The following is a 16,559-nucleotide window of genomic DNA, read 5'->3' on the forward strand; positions in this document are numbered from 1 at the left end:
TGAAGTCAGAGGTTGGAGTGATGGAGCTGTAAGCCAAGAAAGGCCAAGGATTGCTGGCAACCACCAGAGGCTGGAAGAGGCAAGGAAGTTTCTTCCCTAGAACCTTCAAAGGGTGCATGGCCCTGCTGGCACTTTGATTTTAGACTCCTGGCTTGCAGAACGCAAGGAAATAAATTTCTGTTGCTTTAAACCACCCAGTTTGTGATACTTTGTTGAGGCAGCCCAAGGTAACTAATATAACTAGTGCACGTCTTATTTTTCCTTTCTAATTTTCACAGTGGTCCTTCAAATTAAATATGATTAGCTCCTTTGGTAAGTGAGATGCTGAGATTCAGCAGTTTGCCTGAGTCTCACAGTAAGGGAAGCTCCAACTGAGGTATGAACCCCGTCTCCAGAGGCTGCGCTCTGTCCACTGCTCCTTCCCAACTGGCCTCGTTCTATCATGCACTTGATCTCTGTAACTGCTTGCAACCACTCGTTCCCTTAAAGGCTGTATGTTCCATCAAAGTTGGGTTTTTTGTGTGTGTTTTTGTTTTGTTTGGTTTTTTTGGTTTTTTTGAGACGGAGTCTCACTCTGTCACCCAGGCTGGAATGCAGTCACACGATCTCGGCTCACTGCAACCTCCACTTCCTGGATTCAAGCTATTCTCCTGCCTCAGCCTCCCGAGTAGCTAGGATTACAGGTGTGTGCCACCACGCCCAGCTAATTTTTGTATTTTTAGTAGAGACGGGGTTTCACTATGTTGGCCAGGCTGGTCTTGAACTCCTGACCTCAGGTTATCCACCCGCCTAGGCCTCCCAAAGTGCTGGGATTACAGGTGTGAGCCACTGCACCTGGGCCAAAGTTGGTTTTATATTATATAATTCTTCTATGTCTCTTTCAGTCCATTATGTTTAATAAATACTTAATGAGGGGATTATTTTAAATTTCAGAGGATTAAAAATTAAAACTATAAGAGGAAAAATAACTATTTGGTAAAAACATGACAATGACCCATGAGCCCCAGAGGCAATCTGTCACTGATATCTTCAAACTGTAAAATACTCTGATGATACTTGTTCTCTGGAACCAGGTACCAAAATGGACAGTATTTGTCAATATGCCTAACAGGAATAAAAAACAGAAAGGGTATTGGAAGGAGGAAATAAATGTCAGAGATAATGGGGCCATCAAGTGACCGGTTATGTTGCTTGACTGGTAAATGTGAAGCTTCTTATGTCAAAAGCAAAGACATTTCCTTTCCCTGCATCAGATATTTGGATTCTAAAGCCCCTCCAGGGTTCGCATAATCCCTTCCCCTCAATGGAAGATAATGCATATCTGTAAGATTTTAAAGGCATTTCGGTTAAAGAATGTCCACAATTTCTTCAAGACTCCTTTCTAGTGTCTAACAACCTTCTATGTATTCTAACAACTAACAAAGTCTTAGGAAAGAATTTGGCAATTTCTTATTCTTAGTACAGTGACCACTGGAGATTAATCTTAAATTACTTTCTTAAATGCATCCCAGAATGAGCTACAGGTAGATGTTAAATGTTCAGGGCTCAGGTTCTCAGTCTAACCTTTAAGAAACTGATGATTTCTCTTATTTAATAAGCTGGAAAATGGCACTCTATGGAGATAATATCCTTGGTCTTGGGCAACAGAAAATGAGAGAATTTGCAGAGCGGTACAAAGAGCCTGTTTAGATCCATTTGGGCTCTGGTTTCAAACCTAAAGGAGAAAATTCTGAAGCATGTAAAATCTAGAAAGGGAGGTGACAAATTTTGGCTCAAAATATTCAACAACTGCTTAACAACTACCAATATTTAAAAATTAATACTTTTTTACCCCAATGGCACAGGTTTCCTTTAGAAATAGTGAGCTCCTCTTTACCAGAAAAGTTCAGGCCTACCTGAAGATAAGCGCCCATCCAGGTATTGTAGGGGGCTGGCAAGGATGCCTTGGGACTGGATGACCACTAAGATTCACCCCAACACCAGCAATGTTATGAAATTACAGTTTTATATCTAGGTGACACTCCCCAGAGTGGGTTACTAGCCACTCTATTTTCATGTGATTGGGATGGGAGGTCAAAGTAATTGATTTCAAGCACAAAATTAGCCAATTTCAGTTTTCCTTTATTGTTTTGCATCAGGTCAGGAAAAGGATGCTCCAATTAGCATGCAGGTTTATTACAATTAGAGTCCAATTTTTTTGTTTGCTTTTCATTTTGTATTAGCAGTAAGGTTCAGACTTAGAAAACCACATTCTAGGCCTATGAAACTCAATTTATTTTATTTTTCATGCTGCATAGTGGATCTTTTAAAAGTGCCTTTAATAAGGCCAGGTGCAGTGGCTGATGCCTGGAATCCCAGCACTTTGGGAAGCCAAGGCAGGTGGATAACTTAAGGTCAGGAGTTGAAGACTGGCCAACATGGTGAAACTCTGTCTCTACTAAAAATACAAAACTTAGCTGGGTGTGGTGGTATGTGCCTGTAATCCCAGCTGCACAGGAGGCTAAGGCTGGAGGATCTCTTGAACCCAGGAGGCGGAGGTTGCAGTGAGCTGAGATCGCGCCACTGCATGTTAGCCTGGGTGACAGAGCGAGACTCTGTCTCAAATAAAAGACTTAAAAAAAAAAAAAGCAGGCCAGGTGCAGTGGCTCATGTCTGCAATCCCACCACTTTGGAAGGCCAAGGTGGGAGGATGACCTGAGCCCAGGAGTTCGAGACCAGCCTGGGCAACATGGTGAGACCTAGTCTCTGAAAAAATTTAAAAATTAGCCGAATGTGGTGACATATGCCTGTAGTTCCAGCTACTCAGGCTAATGTGGGAGGGATCACTTGAGCCCAGGAGCTCAAGGCTGCCATGAACAGTGATCATGCCACGGCACTCCAGCCTGGGTGAAGAGTAGGACCCTGTCTCAAAAAAATAAATAAATAAAATAAAAAGGTAGCAATATCATATGAGCCTTCTCAGACTTGAAAGAATTTGAAGGCCGGGTGCAGTGGCTCACATCTGTAATCCCAGCACTTCGGGAGGCCAAGGCAGGTGGACTACGAGGTCAGGCGATCAAGACCATCCTGGTCAACATGGTGAAACCCCATCTCTACTAAAATACAAAAAATTAGTCAGGCATGGTGGCGTGTGCCTGTAGTCCCAGCTACTTGGGAGGCTGAGGCAGGGGAATCACTTGAACCTGGGAGGTAGAGGTTGCAGTGAGCCGAGATTGTACCACTGCACTCCAGCCTGGTGACAGAACAAGACTCCATCTCAAAAAAAAAAAAAAAGAAAAGAAAAAAAAGAATTTGAACAGTGGAGGGCCCAGGAAATATGAGAATATATTTTTGTATTTTCAGCAGCTGTCAAGCACTAACTATAATTATCTGTTGTGTTCTTTTATCTGGTATGACATAGAAGGAGAGCTTAAGAAAGAAATGTGACAAACAGCCCAATTTTTATCAGTCACCAGAGGGACAATACAGACTGAGGAAAGGATGAGTTTTACTTATTTTCAAAAAATTTGGCAGAATTCTCCACCCGGCCCATCTGCCCTGATCCAGACAAGCTGGCAGCTTGATAAAGTAGACAAGCTCTTGAGCCTGGCCCTCCACGTCTCAGTGATTCCCTGGTGAAAATGAGCACTCTTCGCCTTCCTCACAGCCAAAGCTGTCCGAGCCTGTCAGCTGACCACAGATGGAGAGGGCTAATGATCTCATTAAAAATCCATGCTACAGGCCAAGCAGAGAGGCTGACACCTGTAATCCCAGCATTTTGGGAGGCCAATGCAGGCGGATCACTTGAGGTCAGGAGTTTGAGAACAGCCTGGGTAACATGAAAAAACTCCATCTCTACTAAAAATACAAAAATTAGCTGGGCGTGGTGGCGCGTGCCTGTAATCTCAGTTACCCGGGAGGCTGAGGCAGGAGAATTGCTGGAACCCAGGAGGCGAATGTTGTAGCGAGCTGAGATTGCATCACTGCTCTCCAGCCTAGGCAACAGAGCGAGACTCCATCTCAAAAAATAAAAAGTGCTTTTTAAGAATTATTTCTGAGTGATGAAAATTGAGATAAATTTTTATTTTCTTTACTTGTACTTTCCTGTATTGTTTGCTTTGTTTTTTAAGGATCATATCTGGGATTACAAGGGTGAGCCACCGCACCTGGCCTTGCACTTTTTTATTTTACAAGTGTAAGTTTATGTGGTTCAGCCACACTGGCCTTCTGTCCATCCTCTGAGCACCAGGCTGAGTTTGTCCCTTATCTTTGCATGCCCAACTCCTCCACACCCTTGAGATCCATGCTTAAACTCACTCCTCAGAAAGGCCTGCTTTCACTTTCGCCATTTAAGTCTCCTTGAAATCATCTATCATAGCCTTCACTTTTCCTGCATAGCACTTAACGAAATGTATAACTGCAAGTCGATTGGAATGGTTATTTGTGAGTATCAGCTTGGCTTTTCAAGCCAAATGAGCTTCTCCCTGGGACCACCTAAGTGGGGAAATGTGAAAGAGAAGAGAGGAGGCTGGCGTAGTGTGGGAGAAGGATGGAACATTTTACTCCTGGTTGGGTGGAGGGGAAGCAGCTGAGAAGGGATTTGGAAGATTAAGAATGATGTATGGGATTTTTATTCTATTTCTGTGAATAAATTAAAACTTTTCCTCCTGGAAAAAAAGTCCATTGCTCATTAGTGTCATCTTGCTGTAGTGGTGGTGTTTTTTGCTTGGTGTGTGTGTTTTTATGTATGAAGATGAATTCTTATCACCCTAGGAAGTGCTAAACTGTGTATCCAGATTGTGCAGGGTTAAAAACAGACTGCTTGGCCGGGCGTGGTGGCTCCCGCCTGTAATCCTAGCACTTTGGGAGGCCAAGGCGGGCGGATCACGAGGTCAAGAGATGGAGACCATCCTGGCCAACACGGTGAAACCCCGTCTCTACTAAAAATACAACCAGGCCTGGTGGTGCACACCTGTAGTCCCAGCTACTCGGGAGGCTGAGGCAGGAGAATCACTTGAACCCGGGAGGCGGAGGTTGTAGTGAGCCGAGATTGTGCCACTGCACTCCAGCCTGTTGACGGAGTAAGACTCTGTCTTAAAAACAACAACAACAACAAAAAACCAGACTGCTTGGCCAGTCCTGGTGGTTCACACCTGTAATCCCAGCACTTTGAGAGGCCAAGGGTGGGGAGGTGGATCACTTGAGGTCAGGAGTTCGAGACCATCCTGGCCAACACATAGAGAAATTTCATTTCTACTAAAAAAATACAAAAATTGCCAGCTGGGCATGGTGGCTCACGCCTGTACTCCCAGCACTTTGGGAGGCCGAGGTGGGTGGATCACTTGAGATCAGGAGTTCAAGACCAGCCTGGCCAACACAGTATAGCGCCATCTCTACTAAAAATACAAAAATTAGCCAGGCATGTTGGTGGGCACCTGTAATCCCAGTTACTCGGGAGGCTGAGGCAGGAAAATCACTTGAACCCAGGAGGTGGAGGTTGCAGTGAGCCGAGATTGCACCACTGCACTCCAGCCTGGGCGACAGAGCAAGATTCTGTCTCTCTCAAAAAAAAACAAAAAAAAAAAACAAAAAAAAAGAGAGAGAGAGACCACACACAAGGAATCAAAAGTGGGAGAGTGAGGAGCCAGAAAATCTCCCTCAATCGAAGTAACAACCCCTAGAAATGCTCTGAGGTCACTTGGGAGCTCCAGTAGGGTCCTTTTGAAAACAGGTGGGATTCCTCAGTTATGGACCAAGAATGAAGTATGTGTGTGTATTGCCTATTAATTTATGAAAGTTTTAAAGGATTGATAGCATTGCCAAGGATGTGAGAAAAGGTGAGGGTGTGCAAGGTTAATGAGAAGTAAAAATGCATGTAATTTCTCCAAAAGATAAATTGAGAAATAGGGAACAATATGAAATATATATGCCCTTGGTCAAAGAATCCTCATTTCTGAGAACATAATTTAAGGAGTTAACTGAATGACAGTTGAGCAAATGTTTACAACTATATACGCAAAATTGTTCACTTCAGTATTGTTTATACTAATAGAAATTGGTTGGTTATCTGAATTGGTTAGTTATATAAATTATATTGTATACTGCCTACAGAACTCTATGCAGCCTTAAAAATAATAAAGTAGCCAGGTGTGGTGGCACAAGCTACTTGGGAGGCTAAGGCAGGAGGATACCTTGAGCCCAAGAGTTCAAGGTTATACTGCACCATGATGACACCTGTAATAGTCACTGCTCTCCAGCCTGGGCAACATAGTGAGACTCCATCTCTTAAAGAGAAAAATGATGATATAGACCTATATTTATTAACATGTAGCAATGCCCTCTGCAATATTATTGCATGAAAAAAACAGATTATGAAGGAGCACGTGTGGAATAATCACACTTATGGATAATTATATATTTATGGCCAGACATGGTGGCTCACACCTGTAATCCCAGCACTTTGGAAGGCTGAGGGGGTAGATCACCTGAGGTCAGGAATTCGAGACTGGCCTGGGTAACATGGTGAAACCCTGTCTCTACTAAAAATACAAAAATTAGCTGGGCATGGTGGCCCATGCCTGTAGTCCCAGCTACTTGGGAGGCTGAGGCAGGAGAATCGCTTGAACCCAGGAGGTGGAGGTTGCAGTGGGCCAAGATCGTGCCGTTTGCACTCCAGCCTGGGCGACAAGAGAAACACTATATCTCAAAAAAAAGTATGTATTTATAGCCATACATACAGATGTCTAGAAAGTCTATAAGTATGGAGAGAAAGCTGGAAAGATATAATGAAATGTTTACAATGAGTTTAACCAATTATGAAATTCTGGGTAAGTTTCATGGTCTTTTTTGCATTCTGTATTTCTTGAATTATTAGAATAAGAGAGTATAATTGTTGCAAAAACAATAAGGTCATTTTAAAATAATATTCAATAAGCCAAAAGGGAATAGAGAAATTTAAAGTTCATCTCATTCAAATCAACACTTTGTATGCTTTTCCTTGAGTATGCAATTTGACTACTGTGCTGTAGTTTTCTTGCTGCATTCCTAAAGCAGTGATCTATACCAACAGATATGGTGATTAAAAATGTTCATATGTCATCTTTATAGAAAGATGCTGAAAGTATATAAAAGATCTTGTGGCATAATGTAAAGTAGGTGTCTTTGTAATAATCTCTCATATCCTTTACTTTTCTTTCCTAGTACTTAACCAAATTTATAACTATAGGTCCATTGGAGTGGTTGGTTATTTGTATCAACTCTGCTTTTCCTAGTGGTATGCTTCAAAAATGGCAACAAATTCTTCCCATCCCCATATGTATGCCCTTACATAATGACTTTGCAGGGGCTCTCAACAGCCTGTCAATGTCAGACCTCTAGGTGAAGCATTTTAGGTAATCTAGCTTGCAGCCAATCTACCAGCTGACCACAGTCACACAAGGGATCCCAGCATAGATCAGCCACGCTGCTCTAGACCAGTCAAACTACAGGATTTTGGGCTAAACAAGGGGTCCTGTACAATAAGCCTCAGAGTGGATTGTTATACAGCAAAAGCTAACTAATACAGATCCCCCAACCTTTTTTGTGAGACAGGGTCTTGCTCTGGTGCCATCATGGCTCACTACAACCTCAACCTCCTGGGTTCAAACAGTCCTCCTACCTCAGCCTCCCAAGTAGCTGCGACCACAGGGGCACACCATCATGCCCAGCTAATTTTTGTATTTTTAGTAGAGATGGGGTTTCACCATGTTGCCCAGGCTGGTCTCAAACCCCTGAGCTCAAGTGATCTGCCCGCCTTGGCCTCCCAAAGTGCTGGGATTACAAGTGTCAGCCACTGCACCCAGTCCCTTTTTTTTTTTAAAAGAGAGAGTCCCACTGTGTTGCCCATGCTGGAGCGTAGTGGCTTGATCACAGCTCACTGTAATCTTTAACTCATGGGTTCAAGTGAACCTCCCACCTCAGCCTCCCTAGTGTCTGGGTCTACAGGCACAGGCCACCAAACATAGCTAATTTTTAAAACTGTTCTGTAAAGTTGGGGTCTTGCTATGTTGCCCAGGCTGGTCTTGAACTCCTGGCTCAAGCAATCTGCTGGCCATGGCCTCCCAAAGTGCTGGGATTACCGGCATGAGCCACTGCATCCTGCCTTTTTTTTTTTTTAATGGAAAGGTTATCTGAAGCTGGGCACAGTGGCTCACGCCTGTAATCCCAGCACTTTGAGAGGCGGAGGCAGGCAGATCACTTGAGGTTGGGAGTTCAACACCAGCCTGGCCAACATGGCAGGGTGTGGTGGTGCACGCCTGTAATCTCAGCTACTCGGGAGGATGAGGCATGGGAATCGCTTGAACCCGACAGGCAGAGCCTGCAGTGAGCTGAGATTGCACCGCTGTACTCTGGCCTGAGTGACAGAGCAAGACTCTGTCTCAAAAAAAAAAAAAAAGCCAGCTGCGGTGGCTCACGCCTATAATCCCAGCACTTTGGGAGGCCAAGGTGGGTGGATCACAAGGTCAGGAGTTTGAGACCAGCCTAGCCAATATGGTGTAACCCTGTCTCTACCAAAAATACAAAAATGAGCTGGGCGTGGTGGAGGGTGCCTGTAATCCCAGCTACTCAGGAGGCTGAGGCAGGAGAATCGCTAGAACCTGGGAAGCAGAGGTTGCAGTGAGCTGAGATCGTGCCACTGCACTCCAGCCTGGGTGACAGAGAGAGACTCTGTCTCAAAAAAAAAAAAAAAAAGTAATACGCAGGCAAAGAAGACCTCTATTATTGGGCCATTGGAGTATGAAAGATCCATATTTGCAGAAACTGTCTAAATTTCACAGGGCTAGATAGTTCTTCGTAATGTTCTTTTCTCAGAGTTTAGTCCCTCCAGTGTCTAAGGCAGCATTAACCTCTCTTTTCAGGATTCATCCAGAATGTAAAGGGAAACTCTAAAGTGTGACTGAGGCAGGAGAATCCTTTGAGGCCAGGAGTTCAAGGCTGTTATCTCCATATTCCCTTCTGGCCTATTGAATACTATTTTAAAATAACCTTATTGCTTTTATAACAATGATACTTTCTTATTGTAATAATTCAAAAGCTAGGCACGTGGCTCATGCACTTTGGGAGGCTGAGGGGGTGGATCACCCGAGGTCAAGAGTTCGAGAACAGCGTAGCCAACATGGTGAAACACCATCTCTACTAAAAATACAAAAATTAGCCAGGAGTGATGGCAGGCGCCTGTAATCCCAGCTACTTGGGAGGCTAAGGCAGGAGAATACCTTGAACCTGGGAGGCGGAGGTCGCAGTGAGTCGAGATCACGCCACTGGACTCCAGCCTGGACAACAAGAAGGAAACTCCATCTCAAAAAAAAATTGAAAAAATTTCAAGAAATACAGAATGCAAAAAGGGACACAAAAAGTACCAAAAATTTCAAAATTGTGTAAACTGTACCAAATCTGGATATGAAGAGTTATTTTTGCCCACAGAGCACTTCCCTGAAAGACGTTACAATAGCTAAGGCTCCTCTCAGATGGAATAGAGAGCAGTAGATATCTCCTATTGAGTGACATTTCTGTTTTACCCTAAGATGGTACCTACCTTGACACCGTAAGATGCTACTAATTTCCAGAAGCCTAGCCCTAGAAGTTGCTTTCACCTAGACTCTGTTTAGTGAGTGATCTGAACGAGAATTCATCTGTCCAGTTTCCAAAATAGAAGAAAACTCATCCCACCTGTGACACATCAGACTACAAAACTGAAAACTGAAGAAAGCTGTAAAAGTCTAGGTAAACATGACCCCCAAGAGCTCTGGAGAAACGGCATTACTTGTGAAGGGAGAGTGTCCCCATAGTTAAGCCCTAACTTAGTATGTCTGGGGCTAAAGTGACTGCCTAGTGTGTTTGGTCTGCTATAACAAAATACCATAGACTAAGTAATTTATAAACAATGGATATTGATTGCTCACAGCTCTGGAGGCTGGGAAGTCCAAGATCAAGTCACCAGCAGATTAGGTGTCTGGTGAGGGCCCATTCCTCAGAGATGGTGCTGTCTATGTGTCCTCACATAGTGGAGGAGGCAAAAAAGTTACCTTGGGACTCTTGTATTTATTTTATTTTATTTTAAGACAGAGTCTTGCCCTGTCACTCAGGCTGGAGTACAGAGGCATGATCTTGGCTTGCTGCAACCTCTGCCTCCCGGGTTCAAGCAATTCTCATGTCTCAGCCTCCCAAGTAGCTGGGATTACAGGCATGCACCACCACACCAGCTAGGTTTTGTATTTTTTGTAGAGACAGGGTTTCGACATGTTGGCCAGGCTGGTCTTGAACTCCTGGCCTCAAGTGATCAGCCTGCCTCGGCCTCCCAAAATGCTGGGATTACAGGCATGAGCCATGGTGCCCAGCCGCTCAGGCCTCTTTTATAAGTGCACTAATCCCATAGGATATAATCACCTCCTAAAGGCCCCACCTCTTAATACCATTGCATTGAGGATTAGGTATCAACGTACAAATTTGGGGGGGACACAAACATCAGACCATAGTGGTGACTAAGATCCTTAATAGAATCCCAATCTCTGGAGTCACTGGAGAATAAATTATGATTAATTCCCTCACTTCAGAAAACAATTTTACATTCTCCTGTAAAGATGAATCTGTACACACCCCACAACCCAGCACCCCACTTCTAGGTTTATACCTTCAAGAAACGTCTACCTGCACACCAGAAGACAGGTTTAACAGTGTCCATAGCAGCATTGTTTGAAATAGCAAAACAATGGAAACCCAAATGTCTATTAACAGGAAAACTAATTTTTAAATTGTGGAATATTCACCAAAGGAGTATTTTACAACACTGAAAATGCACAAAATATAGTAACATACAATAATGTAGATGAGTTTAGAAGCCTAGCGTTGAGTTAGAAAAGCAAATGTTATAACTCTATATACAATGCAATATATTTTTATAAAGGTCAAAAATAAACAGATCTAAATAAGATTGTTTAGGGAGACATACATGTGAAAAAAAAAAAAAAGGCTGAGTGTGGTGGCTCACACCTGTAATTCCAGCAATTTGGGAGGCCAACGCAGGCAGATCACTAGAGCTCACGAGTTTGAGACCAGCCTGGGCAACATGGAGAAACCCTGTCTACAAAAATTATCCAGGCATGGTGGTGCACACCTGTAATCCCAGCTGAGGTGTGAGGATGGCTTGAGCCTGAGAGGGGGAGGTTGCAGTGAACTGAGATGGCACTACCACATTCCAGCCTTCACAGTAGAGCCAGATCTTGTCTCAAAAAAAAAAAAAAAAATTAGGCCAGGCATGGTGGCTCACTCCTGTAATCCCAGCACTTTGGGAGGCCGAGGTGGGCGGATCGCCTGAGGTTAGGAGTTCTAGACCAGCCTGGCCAACATGGTGAAATCCCATCTCTAATAAAAATACAAAATTAGCTGGGCATGGTGGCAGGCGCCTGTAATCCCAGCTACTTGGGAGGCTGAGGCAGGCGAATTGCTTGAACCCGGCAGGCGGAGCTTGCAGTGAGCGGAGATCACACCATTGCGCTTCAGCCTGGGCATCAGAGCAAGACTCCATCTCAAAAAAAAAAAAAAAAAGAAGAAGAAGAAGACGAAGCAAATACAGGAGGAAATAGAAAAGCCTAGACACTGTGCTCATGAAGTGAAGTAGCATGCCAAAGGCTCAGGACTTTCTCCCCTGACTACAGGGGCTGATCCCAGGGACATCAGAACTAAGAACAGGGAACACTCTGCTCCCTAAAGCTGTTCTTTCTGCATTTTGGATAGTAACTCCTACCATTCTCCCACTCTAAAATCCTGACAAAAATCCTTGACCCACCCGTCACCATCACCCTACACCATCAATCAGTTGCCAAATCCTCTAACTTCTACCGTCAGCATGTTTTTCACATGGACGCCTTTCCATGTATTCCACTGCCCCCATCCCAGTGCAGTCCCTTTATTAACCTCCTCCTTGACTTCAGTAATATCTTCGGTATTGGTCTCCTTGCCTCATCTCTCTGCTCTCATCTGTTGGCCCACCTCAACCATGCTTACTTTATATTCATGCTAATCCATTCTGCTTAGGCTGCTATCTCTGCCAGAAATCCTTCAGGGATTCTCCACTTAGTTTAGAATTTTTCAACCTTATCAACTTTGTAGCTCACACTATTGCACATTTCAGCCAGCTGGTCTGCTTGCAAGTCCCAGGATCATTTGCATTTTCCACATGTGGACCTTTCGTCAAGCTCCTCCCTCTATCTAGAAAACACCCTTCCTCCATCTCTGCCTACTGAAATGCTACTGATTATCACAGAAGCAGGTCAAGTGCCAACTGTTTGAATTAATTTTCTTTCTTTCTTTCTTTTTTTTTTTGAGACGGAGTTTCATTCTTGTTGCCCAGGCTGGAGTACAATGGCGCAATCTCAGTTCACGGCAACCTCTGCCTCCCAGGTTCAAGTGATTCTCCTGCCTCAGTCTCCCAAGTAGCTGGGATTACAGGCATGCACCACCATGCCCAGGTAATTTTGTATTTTTAGTAGAGACAGGGTTTCAATGTTGGCCAGGCTGGTTTTGAACTCCCAACCTCAGGTGATCCACCTGCCTCGGCCTCCCAAAGTGCTGGGATTACAGGTGTGAGCCACTGTGCCCCGCCCTGAATTAGTTTTCTTCTTTCTTTTCCTATCATCCTCTATATTGCCACTCCTGCATTGTTTACCATATGTTAATCTTATGTTGTCATTTATATGGCATTATCTGTGTACTTAACTGTTCTTTCTACCAACGTTTATTAAGCACCTACGATATACCAAGGGTATGCACTAGGCACTTCACATGTGTTATTTTATTTAATTAATTCCTACAACAGCCCTGTGAGATAGGTATTACTATCCCCATTTTACAGATCAGGAATTTGATGCTGACAGAAGTTAATTAACTTCTCAAAGTAGCATCCTTACTAAATGGCATCACTCATTCAACAAATTTTATTCCAATCCATGTCTGCTAGATTCCTAACCCATGGGCTTTTCAATATAGACTGGGGAACCCCTTTGAAGGCAATTAGTCCTGGAGCCTCAGGATAAGGTAGAGCGTGTTAAAGGCAGCTTTCTGCTCCTCTTTGGTTTGATTTGCTTCACTGCGCCATGGGAAACCCTCCTTTGGCTCGCAGTCAGCACTTAGCCTGGCCTAAAGAAATGATTCATGAAAACAAATATCATACAGGATGTTTAGTTCCATTTGTGCCCCTGATTATTATAAAACTGTGAGAGGAACGCCAAGCCCCAGCACATGTCCAGCAGTCTAGAACTCCCACTTCTCTGCCACCCCAGTTTAGACCTCAAGCTAAACCTCTCTGTTTCCTGATTACAACCAGAGGGATGCCTCAGCTTTCACGAACAAGGCTGGAGCAATATTGTTGTCATTAGGGTCAGCCTTGGCCTGATAAGAGTCCCTGCCATCAACACCCAACATGAGCTCACAAGAAATTCGTATGAAAATTAAAAACAGAGAAGAGTGGCCGGGCACAGTGACTCACGCCTGTAGTCCCAGCACTTTGGGAGGCCGAGGCAGGTGGATCACCTGAGGTCAGGAGTTCAAGACCAGCCTGGCCAACATGGTGAAACCCCATCTCTACTAAAAATAAAAAAATTAGCCGGATGTGGTTGCACACGCCTGTAATCCCAGCTACTTGGGAGGCTGAGGCAGGAGAATTGCTTGAGCCTGGGAGATGGAAGCTGCAGTGAGCTGAGATCATGCCACTGCACTCCAGCCTGGCCTGGCCAACAAAGCCAGACTCTGTCTCACCAAAAAAAAAAAAAAAAAAAAAAAAAAAGAACAGAGAAGAGCTGGTCTACCTTGAATTGGTTTTTCACCATTTGGGGTTGGAAGCCCCCAAACTTGTTTGATCAGTTCATATTGCCAAATGAATACTATAATAATGGGTTTATTCTCTCCGATTGTTTTGGAGTTGAGGGTGTTCAATGGCCACTGTTTGCTCAAGGAGAATGTAAACACGACTTGCTGACGCCTGTGGCAAATGGGCATGCCTCCTAAACCATTTCCAATCTGGCATGGGGTGTGGATCTAATGGGAAAGAAGCTGAACAGGGAAGGAGGGTGGGTAACTGTCTTTTGTGTTTCCAATGTACTTTCTATTTCAATACTCAAAGCAATCCTGTCTGAGGTAGGTGTTATTTTGACACCCATTCTACAAATCCAAAAACCATGTGGTAAGTAACAGGACTGAAACCCTGGTAGGTTGAGCTCCATAGCTTTCCACTACCCTAAGCTTACACTTTGTGGCAAGACCTTTTGCTTAGGCAAATATTGGTTATTCAAACAGGACCAAAGGCAAAATTCGTACACAAGTTCGAGTTCTCAAGTATCAATATTCTTCCCTTCCTCCAAACCAAGATAATAGAAGTGCTTAATTTCTGAAATGTCTCATATTTTCCATTGTTGACAAAGATCTCAACAAGAATTGGTAGTTAAACTGTATGATTCTTACCTTCCACTCAGGAAACTCTCTTGTTTGATTCTTAGGCAAGTGGGCTTTCTTGGTCTCATTATTTTGGTTGGTTAGACCACAGGCCATCAAGGCCAGTGAGCCAGAGTCACTGATAAGATCATACTGTTCCCTGCAATCTCTAAAACAGGTTATAATGTGGCTGGGTGGAAATGTAGATGGCCCAGGGCAGGTTGTCATTGGGGCTAATAAAGGTTATCAAAAGTCCCATTCACTGGGGTCACTTATGTCATATTCATGAATCTTCAAAATCAAGTATCTTTATTCACACAAAAATCCTCCCCCCCCCACACCTGACTTCTTTATGACCTGCTGTGCTGTAGACACACAACATCTTTATAAGAATTTATCTCCATATGGGATGGAGTTGTTGCCAATCAGTTCACACTAACAATTTATAAAAAATATTCTGGGCTGGGAGCAGTGGCTCATTCTTACAATCCCAGCACTTTGGGGGGCCGAGGTGGGAGGTCGCTTGAGCCCAGAAGAGACTGGCCGGGGCAGTATATTGAAACCTCATTTCTATTTTAAAACATATATTTTTTAAAGTAAAAAAAAATACATCTATATATATATTCTAACCTCTCAAAACCTTAGCCAAGTTTGATATTTGGGATTATTTTTACAGAGCTAGATGCTTGACTTTTTATGAAGTCCTTCACATTTCGCAGAAATAACAGAACTTTTATTTTGCCTTCCCCAACGTAGTTCTTGTAAATATCTTATTGTTGCCTCTGCCATATGGTTTCTAAAAAAGTTGCTCAGAGCACAACCAAATATCGTTATTTCAATAATATAGAAATGACTTAGTTTTGTTGCTGCTAGTGCCCTTTTGCGTTCCTCCAAGATGACTTTTAAAAAGCTATTTTTGGTTATAAGAGATTGACTACCTATTGTCTGAATTCTGCTTCCAACATATTGGAAATACCTTGAAAAAGACTTTGACATATGTTAAGTCAGAGAAGGAGACTAGAGGTTGGCAGAACACAAGATATTGAAGAACTCAAAATCTGCAAAAAGGTGAGTCGTGTACTGTCAGGTACACTAAACATAGTACGCTGCCGGGAGGCCAAGCCATAAGGAGGAGACACATTTTACAGTCTGCACTAACCGATGTTTAATAAACAAGGAACTAGAGAGCTGGAATCCTATCATCCCTCTTGCACATCTCCCACCTTCACACTCCTTTTTGTGTAGACATGATAAAACCACTTCGCTCCGGTACTTTTTTCTGGCCTTCCTAACTCCTTTCCTCTCCCACTATTCTCTTTTCCTCTTCCTATTTTGCTTTTCTGTGCATAATCTTTTGTTGTCAACCACTTTTAAGGTGAGTTCATCCTAACTGGAAAACAACTCGTCTTCCTCCCTCATTCTGAGTTCAGGTACCAGGTAGCTCCCCTTCTTGGGGCTGGGATCTTTCTCGCTGAGCTCAGCATCCCAATCTGAGGATGATCTCTCCGTGAGTCCTCCAATGTGCTGGCCTCCTCATGACGCCAGACTGGCTCCTCTTCCCTCCCCCCACGCCTCATCCCCAAAGAAATCTAAACTCCGTGGGGTCTGAAACTCTCTGCGCCTGGGTCCCCAAGGTCTCCGCCCGGATCCAAGACTTTTGTGACCAAAGCGGGGACGGGTAGGGGGGCGGCAGTACCTCTTTGCAGGCGTGAAGCTCCGGTCCCGTTCCCTGGGTCACCTGGAAGGCGGTCCCAGCCCAGAGCAGCAGCCGCAACAGCCGGGGTATGCGCCTCTCAGTTCTTCCCCTGCCTCTGGCGGAGAGATGGTGGCTGTGCCCAGGCTCAGCCATAGCGTCGTCCTGAGTGAGCGGCAGTAGCGGCTCAGGTGCTGCGGCTGTTGCTTCTGCTGGCAGAAGGCGGAAAAAAAGGGGAGGGAGGTACACAGGGGGAGGATGCAAGGGGCCAGGCTCTCTCCAGTCACCTCCCTGCGGCTACGCCAACACCGCCCATCCTTCCTCCTCCCTCCGTCCTCTCCTCCTACCCACGTCGCCTTGACAACCGCCTCCTGTCTGGCTCCGCGCGGGTGGGGCAGGGACCACGCGCCTCTCTGCCGCTCAC

General features: G+C 44.4%; 1 protein-coding gene across 8 annotated transcripts in view; it reads right to left on the reverse strand.

The window, feature by feature from the left end:
• ELAPOR1 (endosome-lysosome associated apoptosis and autophagy regulator 1) overlaps positions 1-16,559 on the reverse strand; it is an 89,492-nt gene that overhangs the window by 71,877 nt on the left and 1,056 nt on the right. For 2 of the 8 annotated variants that reach the window (XM_054530180.1, XM_054530162.1), the window contains exons 1-2: positions 16,483-16,556; positions 16,139-16,347 (exon numbers count right to left, since the gene is read on the reverse strand). In XM_054530180.1, coding sequence (XP_054386155.1) covers positions 16,139-16,291 — 153 coding nt within the window. In that variant the 5' untranslated portion in view covers positions 16,292-16,347; positions 16,483-16,556. Of the gene's footprint in view, positions 1-16,138; positions 16,557-16,559 lie in introns of those variants that run through there. The other 6 variants (XM_054530167.1, XM_054530186.2, XM_054530169.2 and 3 more) reach the window with 6 other exon arrangements.

Source organism: Pongo abelii, chromosome 1 (assembly GCF_028885655.2).
Source record: "Pongo abelii isolate AG06213 chromosome 1, NHGRI_mPonAbe1-v2.0_pri, whole genome shotgun sequence".
In the NCBI taxonomy this organism is placed as follows: Eukaryota; Metazoa; Chordata; class Mammalia; order Primates; family Hominidae; genus Pongo; species Pongo abelii.